At 60.0% G+C, this 8,513-nt stretch overlaps 2 protein-coding genes across 2 annotated transcripts in view; one reads left to right on the plus strand and one right to left on the minus strand.

Moving 5' to 3' along the window:
• The window catches only part of LOC102762946 (double C2-like domain-containing protein gamma), a 3,432-nt gene extending 1,081 nt beyond the window's left edge, over positions 1 to 2,351 (plus strand). The window contains exons 5-10 of the mRNA XM_006771675.2: positions 17 to 47; positions 108 to 158; positions 1,335 to 1,486; positions 1,593 to 1,674; positions 1,848 to 1,944; positions 2,024 to 2,351. Coding sequence (XP_006771738.2) covers positions 17 to 47; positions 108 to 158; positions 1,335 to 1,486; positions 1,593 to 1,674; positions 1,848 to 1,944; positions 2,024 to 2,157 — 547 coding nt within the window. The 3' untranslated portion in view covers positions 2,158 to 2,351. The remainder of the gene's footprint in view (positions 1 to 16; positions 48 to 107; positions 159 to 1,334; positions 1,487 to 1,592; positions 1,675 to 1,847; positions 1,945 to 2,023) is intronic.
• Positions 2,352 to 2,664: 313 nt separating this feature from the next.
• On the minus strand, positions 2,665 to 8,513 carry NDUFV1 (NADH:ubiquinone oxidoreductase core subunit V1). The gene is made up of 10 exons (XM_006771497.2): positions 8,317 to 8,513; positions 7,030 to 7,112; positions 6,786 to 6,956; positions 5,653 to 5,836; positions 4,508 to 4,697; positions 3,930 to 4,142; positions 3,597 to 3,763; positions 3,217 to 3,298; positions 2,919 to 3,064; positions 2,665 to 2,817 (listed from the first exon to the last, which is right to left on the minus strand). Exons 1-10 carry the CDS (start codon positions 8,386 to 8,388, stop codon positions 2,731 to 2,733), a joined length of 1,395 nt encoding a protein of 464 aa, XP_006771560.1. The 5' UTR covers positions 8,389 to 8,513; the 3' UTR covers positions 2,665 to 2,730.

The raw sequence follows: 8,513 nt of genomic DNA on the forward strand, positions 1-8,513 counted from the left end.
GGGCTTTGGGGTACAGCAATCTTGTGATGGGGGAGCTGGAGGGGGGGGTCAGGGAGGGAAACTTGGGCAGTGTCCGGCCAAGGTGACCAGGCTCTCTGCCCTTTCAGACCAAGAGGCCGGAGCGCCTGGACACATCCCGGGGCATGTCCCTGTATGAGGTGCGTGCGACAGTGGAACTGAGCAGGAGGTGAAGGGGACAGGCCTGGGGTACTCGGGCATCAGGCAGGCGGGGAGGTGGGCTTGGCGACACTGAGGCCCACCCCCATATGTTCTGCGAGTGCTCGGAGCCCTGGGGGCAGCCAGGCCAGAGGATGTGTGGGGCACTGGGATACGCACAGCCCGCAGGCCGCCTGGAGGCAGGTGCTGAAACTGATGGGGTTTGTCTGTGGCCAGAGCAGCTGGGAGGGCAGGAGGGAATGGACAGGTGGGACTCACTGGCTGCTCCCAGGGGTCAACGTGGGTGCCACTCCCGGGGTTGGTAGCCCTAGACAAGCCCTCGTCAGGAGGCAGTGACAGTAGCTGGAGGGACCCCAGGGGAGACCAAAGACAGGCCAGAACCCCTTTGGCCTGGGAGGGGCAGGGATGCTGCAAGGCTGAGGCAGGACTGGCCCAGGCCACTCTCGGATGGAAGGTCCAGTGCTGCTGCCCTGCCCCCTAGTGGAGCCACAAGTTACTGCAGCTGATGCCTAAAGGCCAGGCAAGTCCCACCTCCGTGGGGCTGGTAACCGGTGCCACCCACTTCCTGTCCCACTCACTGCAGTGCGGGGGTGCACGGCAGGTGCCCACGGGACATTCCCGTAGGAAGAACTAAATGCTAGCACGGTGGTTGGACTTCCTGCAAATCGACTCCTATGTTAAGAATGGGAGGAACATGTCCTGCCCAGCCTCCCCCGGAAGGCACTCAGCATCTGGTCCCCAGGAGGTGGGGGTGAGGAGGGCGGGTGTGGAGTGGAGAACAGCCTCTCGGAGCTGCTCCCGAGACATGGGCTTTACCCGTAGGAGGGCGGCGTGGGCACCTAGTGGGTGGCCATCAGCAAGGACCTGGCCTGTCTGTGGCTCTCAACATCAGTCCCCTTCCTCTCCACGGCAAAGATGGGAACTGCCCAGTCACGTGGGCTGAGCAAGCCCCTCCCCCTCTTAGGTTCTGGAGGGAACAGGTGACCCGTGCAAGTCCCTTCCAGGGCACCAGGTCCATGAGTTTGTGAAATTGAACCATGAAGTTAAATCATTGGCCCCTGACTTCTTTGCAGCCAGTCTGAGCTCTCACACCCTGGCCGATACTGGTGGGTGGGTGGGCTTTGGGCCTCAGGGGCTGACCCCAGCCTACCCTGCAGGAGGTGGCAGAGGTGGCTGGGGAGGAGCGCGGGCGCATCCTGCTGTCACTGTGCTACAGCTCTCAGCGGGGCGGCCTGCTGGTAGGGGTGCTGCGATGCGCCCACCTGGCCCCCATGGATGCCAATGGCTACTCGGACCCCTTCGTCCGCCTGTGAGTGTGAACAGGGTGGACAGGTGGGCATGGGGATTCCTCAGAGCCCCTCTGGGGCTCACCTCTCCAGAGCCACACCTAACCCGACCCCATCCTCCCCAATCAGATTCCTGCATCCAAATGTGGGGAAAAAAACTAAATATAAGACCAGTGTTCGGAAAAAGACCCTGAACCCCGAATTCTATGAGGTAGGCCAGGGCCAGGCCAGGGCAGTCCTGCTGCCCGGGGCGGTGGGGGGTGTCAGTACGCTGCCTCAGTCAGAAACACAGGTCCCAGCTGACCCGAGTCCCGCACCAGCCTAAGCCTGTTCCTGAAGCTGGGAAGGACGAGGCTGCCCCTTCCTTCCTGTCTCCTCCGGCAGGAGTTCTTCTACGCAGGCCGCAGGGAGGAGCTGGCCCAGAAGACCCTGCTGGTGTCTGTATGGGACTATGACCTGGGCCCGGCCAACGACTTCATTGGTGAGTGGGAAGGCAGGGGAGCTGGGTGGGGGGCCCAATGGGCTCCCACACATCTCCTGACTCCTATCCCCCAATCCAGGCGGGGTGCAGCTGAGTGGCCGGGCCGGTGGGGAGCGCCAGCGGCACTGGAGAGAGTGCCTGGGCCACAGTGACCACCGGCTGGAGCTGTGGCACCCGCTGGACGGCAGTGCACCCCTCCAGCTCAGCGACTAGCGGGGGCACCCGCGTGGCCCTGCTCACTGCTCCTCCCCAGACTGACCAGACGCCTCCAGAGTGGGAGGAACCAGGGCTGCCTCACCCACCATGCCCAGCCCCTAGTCAAATTGTTTCCTTCCTCCGCCCCTTCCAGATGCGCCCAGTGCCCCCTCAGGAAGCAGGAATAAACCTCTCCTCCAGTCCAGACTAAACCAAGCCTGTTCTTTCCTGGCCCATCACCTCACAGGGCAAACTGGACCCTGCGCTCCTTGTCCCCACCCTCAAGGGCCCAGGTGTGGACCTCAGGCCACAGCTTTGCCCTCCCCCCACCACTTCCTATACTGAAGGCTACCCTGGATGGTCTAGGACAGACTCGCTGACCCATAGGAGGCCAAAGTCTGGATTCACGGCCTGAGCTTGAGCTGGCCTAACCTTTCCAAGCCTCCCCAGCTGGGAAACAGGCCCCATGAGTAATGGACCTCAGGTGCAGGGGGAGCGCGAGGCCACAGAGAAGCGGCAACAGGATAGTGGGCAGCACTTGCTTTATTGTCCCGCCGTCTGGATGATGGACACCAGCCCAGGGCAGCAGGCTCAGGCGGCGGCTTGCCTGACCTGGTGCTGCTGGGCAAACCGCTGCATCCGGTCCTCGAGCTCCGGCCGGAAGTGTCGGATCAGGCCCTGGGAAGGGGTGGGAGCACTGTGTGAACCAGGGTCTAAAATTCCCAAGGCCCTGGGTTCCCAGCAGCCCCACACTAGTGCCAGGGCGGGGCAGTGAGTACCTGCACGGGCCAGGCGGCCCCGTCGCCCAGGGCACAGATGGTGTGACCCTCTATCTGCTTGCTGATCTCCCACAGGGAGTCGATCTCGGCCGGCCGGGCGTCCCCCCTCACAAAGCGAGCCATCACCTTGTTCATCCAGTCCACACCTGCAGCCACAGTAGGAAGAGACTGAGAGAGGCCACAGCAGGCCGGGCGGCATCTGTTTATTCAGGGTCCAGAGCCCACCCCACCTTGGACCTCTGCCCAACCCAGGCCAGGGTGAGCCACAGGGAAAGCCCCACCCTGCCCGGGTGCTCACCCTCTCGGCACGGGGTGCACTGGCCACAGCTCTCGTGCTTGTAGAACTCAATGAGGCGGGCGATGGCTTTCACTATGTCCGTCTGGAGACAAAGGACAGTGAGTAGGTACCCAAGGCCTGAGCCTCAGTCCCCAGAAGCAGCCCCTTCCGACTCCACCAGTGTCCTGACACTCCCTGACCCGCCCTGGGCATCCTGCACTGCCCACGCTACATGGCACCCTGCCTCAGAGCAGCCTTGCTCCCCCGTTGCCCACCTATATCTCAGGCTGCAGAGTCTGGGACGCAAGAGCTGGCAAGAGTTCTCAGAGAAGCCACGGGAGGGGTACCAAGCAGGCTGGCAAGAGGTGGGGACCGGGTGAGAAGCAGGGGCCAGCCCTTACCGAGCGATCCATGACGATCACCGCAGCCGTGCCCAGACCCGTCTGTGCCTGCACCAGCGCGTCGAAGTCCATCAACACCGTCTCACACACGGACTTGGGGATCAGCGGGGTGGACGAGCCGCCGGGGATCACAGCAAGGAGGTTGTCCCAGCCACCCGTGACACCCCCTGGGTCCCAGTCCCCGAAATGATGGGTGGTCAGGGCTGGGAACAGCAAACCTGCCTGGTCCTGAGCCCAGGGCCTATCAAACCCCACCCCAGCCCCAGGCCCTTCCAGCCCTGGCTCTCCCCAAATGCCCAGCCCTGACCCTTGCACCCTGGCCCCAGGCCTCACCCGCATGCTTTTCAATCAGTTCCTTCAATGGCACCGACATCTCCTCCTCCACGGTGCACGGGTGGTTGACGTGGCCAGAAATGTTGAACAGCTTGGTGCCCGAGTTACGCTCGCGGCCAAAGCCAGCGAACCAGGCACCCCCTCGGCGGCAGATGGTGGGGGACACAGACACTGTCTCCACGTTGGCCACAGTGGTGGGGCAGCCAAACACTCCTGTGAGGAAATGGGGCAAATCGGGGTGGGTTTCCCGGCAATGGGTCTGTCCCAGGGTCCTGTTCCCCCCTTCTACTGCTTTATCATTCTCATCCCCACTGGACCCCAAAGCCCAGCAGGTCCTGCACTGCCTTGTTCACCCCCTGCCCTTTGCTCCCGGAGGGCTGGAGGGGACTTGGGTGTCTGGCGTGGGGGCTGAGGCAGGTGGCACCGGTGGAGCCTCTATGTTGTTGCCACCGACTCTGCGTCTGGCCCCAGTGCAGAAGGAACTCAGAAATTCCCTAAGAAAGACCAGTGGGGACCCGAACCCAGATCCTGGATCCCGCAGGACCCAGGACAAGGCCCAGGGTTGGGCCGGATCTTACCCACGTCTGCGGGGAAGGGCGGCTTCAGGCGGGGCTTGCCCTGCTTGCCCTCGATGGATTCGATGAGCGCTGTCTCCTCCCCGCAGATATACGCCCCAGCCCCGCGCACCACGAACACGTCAAAATCATAGCCGGAGCCACAGGCGTTCTTGCCAATCAGACCAGCCTCGTAGGCCTCTCGGATGGCCACCTGTGGGACAAGGGTGAGAGGGGAGGTCACTGTCCCCAAGGGCCTGGGGATACTGTGTGTGTGCGGGGGGCAGAGGAGAGGGGAGAATACAGGCCCATCACCAAATCCAGGGCAAAAGCCCCCTTTTGGCAGGAATGGAGGACGCTCTGGGAGAGGGGGAGGACTTGTACAGTGTGCATGCCATTGGAACAACAACTTAAAAATTCTCCAACTACATCTATTTTTAAAAGAACAATTTTAGAATCATGAAAAATTCAGCAAGTACTTTCTCTAGGTAGTGGGTCTGTGTGAGATTTTTCTCTTGTGTGTGTGGTTTCCTATCTTCATGATAAGTACTGCTTCTGCAATAGAGGGCAAGACCCTAGAGCAGTGGTCGGCAAACTGCGGCTCATGAGTGTGGCTCTTCCACAAAATACCGACTTCTGCGCATGGGCCACGAAATTTCAATCACACTGTACGTGCGCGCCCACACATGGTATTTTGTGGAAGAGCCACACTCAAGGGGCCAAAGAGCCGCATGTGGCTCGTGAGCCACGGTTTGCCGACCACGGTCCTAGAGGTTTAACTTTAAAGTACGTAATAACAATAAATTTATACATGATGCTACTATGCAGGCCCAATACTACAGGCATCACCAGGCTAAGAATTACCTCTTGATCACTGACGCTTCTGCAGGAAATACGCCCTCTTATGACCTCCCCAGCCCACCCACACCCTAGAAGTCATGGAGCCCTAGAAAACCTCCCCCAAGCTGAGACTCTGGAGTACACTGGGAAGGCCCAGACAAGGAGGCCTTTGGGAGCCATGTCCCAATCGTGACACATGCAGGAGTGACCAGCACTCTCCCAGGGGACCCCACACAGATTAGGCGCTAAAATCTAAGCCTGACTATGCCAGGTAAGTGGGCGGTGAGCACACATGGAGCACCTCCTGTGATGTCCCTCCCCCAGCCCACCTGCAGATTGGAGGCCTCATTGTAGAACTCCCCACGGATGTAGATGTAGGCCGCACGGGCACCCATGGCCCGGCCCCCCACGAGGCAGCCTTCCACCAGCTTGTGGGGGTCGTGACGCATGATCTCCCGGTCCTTGCAGGTGCCCGGCTCCCCCTCATCCGCGTTCACCACCAAGTACTTGGGCCTGTGGGGGCCAGCAGGTCAGTTAGGCTACAGGGCCAGCGGGGAGGGTCTTCCAACCCCCCTCTGCCAGCCAAGCCTCAGAGATGTCTCCTCTGCCCGCCAAGCCCTCTCTGCCCTCCCATGTTCCCAGGCTTCTGCTCGCTCACCACCATGACAGGAAGCTCACTGTCTAGCCCACCTCTGGGTGGCTGTGACCACAGGAAGGGTCCTGGTTCTGCTGTCCAAACGTCTCTTTGTGCTTTCCCAAGAGCCCGAATTCTGCTCTTGGTCACAAAGGGCTTTCTGAACCTCCAGCATCTCACTGAGGCCAGAGGGAAGTACAGGAGCAGACATGCATTCTTTGCTTTCTATGTGCTGACCAATGAGCAGGCCAAAAGCCATGCAAACATTATCTCTTTAATCCCCACAAAATATAATATCCATTTAGAAAAAAGAACACTGAGGTTCAAAACGGCGGAGACTGCCCAAGCTTAATGATTAGAGGGCAGAGCTAGGAATTGATCAATTAAGTCGCTTGAGTCAAAATCTTGTGCTGCCCTGACCAGGTGGCTCAGTTTGTTGGAGCACTGTCCTGTACACCAGAGGTTTTGGGTTCAATCCTGGTCAGGGCACATACCTATATAGCAGGATCGATCCCCCGTAGGGGTGTGCAAGGGAGACAACCGATTGATGTTTCTCTCTCACATCCATGTTGCTCTCCCTCCCTCCCTCCCTCTCTCTCTAAAATCAGTAAGCATATCCTCAGGTGAGGATTAAAAAAAAACCTTGTTCTGATTCTGCTACCCTTCGAGTCTCCCTTGAGCAACACCAGAGGGAACTGAGTCCCACCTACTTAAGCTCCGGTAACGTTTTCCCACTTTATTCACTCCAAGGTAACAACCCAAAGCCCTGGGTAAGCCAAAGCCACCCGCAGGTTTCTCCTGCAACCCCATCTCCGCCTCTAAACACACCTGCCATCTGAGGGCTTATTCATGAAGCTCCACTTGAGGCCAGTGGGGAAGCCGGCGCCTCCACGGCCCCGCAAGCCAGATGTCTTGATCTCACCCAGGATCCAGTCAGGCCCCTTCAGCAAGATCTCCTTCGTCTTGTACCAGTCACCTCGACTCTGGGCACCTTTCAGCCTGGACAGAGTAGGGAAGGTGGTGAAGGGGAGGCCGTGCCCTGCGACCCACCAGGCTAAGGGCACCATCTCACCTCCAGTCATGGCGTCCATACAGGTTGGTGAAGATCCGGTCCTCATCCTTCAGGGAGCCAAATGAGGTTTTCTTGGCCGCTGTCTGGGGACAAAGAGGGTCAGGAGGCCCAGCAGAGCTCTGGGGTCACGAGGGGCCAGGCCAGAAGCTACAGATTCTTAGGTCCCCCTGATTAGACGGGGCTGGGCTGGGGCGAGGGTAGGAGCCTAAGCCTTAGAACCCTGGTAGCATCATAGCTACCACCACTGCCTAGGAACCACTTCCTGTGCAGCAGGCACCAGGCTAAGCGTTTCATACCCAAAACCCTATTTCTTCTCATCACCCTGAGACAGGAATGAGTTGACAGAGGAGGAAGCTGAGGCTCGGAGCATTACGTAAGGGCAGACAGCCAAACGCAGCAGGTAGAATTTGAGCTGAGGTCTACCCGTGGCCAAAGCCCACAGCACCATACTACCACCCGAGCCCAGTGAATGGCGTGTCCATTTCCGTCTGGCTGTCCTGCTGGACGGACCCTGGTTAGGCCAGGGCCTTATGCTACTAGCTCTGCTGGAGGCCAAATGTGTTTACTGATGGAAAAGGTCTCACTAGGACTGGGTGGGGGGGGACCCACTTGGGACGAAACTGATGAGGAGAAGTGGGATCTGGAATTCTACAGAAACCAGGGGTGAGCACCCAGCTGAGAGCGCTGGGGAACCGGGAGCCCAGTCCCCTAAAAGCAGCGGTTCTCAACCTTGGCTGCACATGAGAATCACCTGGGAATCTTTAAAATCCTGATTTCTGGGCCTCATCTTCCGGAAATTCTGTTTCTTTGTTACTAACGTTGTGGCCCCACCCCATAACAAAGAAACAGAATTTCCGGAGGATGAGGCCCGGAAATCAGGATTTTAAAGATTCCCAGGTGATTCTAATGTGCAGCCGAGGTTGAGAACCACTGCCTAAAAGACACGACGGGAGGCAGAGCGCTGAGCGGAGACTCGGGCGGTGCACAACCCTCTCCAGTTTCCTGCATCCGCACATTCAGCCACAGGCTGTGGCGAGGAGGAATGAGGCTCGGACGCTTCACCACCTTCCAGACTTCCCTAAGGGAAGCCGAGGAGGGAGGGAGTCAGCCTCCCGCTGGGACCGTTCCCCTTCTACACCCGCGGCGGAGGGGCTACCTTCCTGCGGGACCGGGGAGACGAGGCGGGCTCTCTAGGAGGCACTACAGACCCACGGGACAGCGCGCGCGGAGACCCGGCAGCGAGACCCGCCCGCGAACACCCCTGGTCCGAGCCAGGCCGGGCCTCACCGCGTCGCCGCTGAATCGCACCGACACGCGCGCGGGGAGCGACCCGCCGAGCAGTCGCCGTGCCGCCAGCATCGCGGGGGCCAGCACAGTCACCTCCCGCTGTCACCTTCACTGCTCTGAGGCCGAGGAACCGGCGCGACCCAAACGCTAGGCGGCGCACAGGAAGCGCGTCACGCGCCCCGGCGCCGGCGGCGCGC

This window comes from Myotis davidii, unplaced genomic scaffold (genome assembly GCF_000327345.1).
Source record: "Myotis davidii unplaced genomic scaffold, ASM32734v1 scaffold425, whole genome shotgun sequence".
In the NCBI taxonomy this organism is placed as follows: Eukaryota; Metazoa; Chordata; class Mammalia; order Chiroptera; family Vespertilionidae; genus Myotis; species Myotis davidii.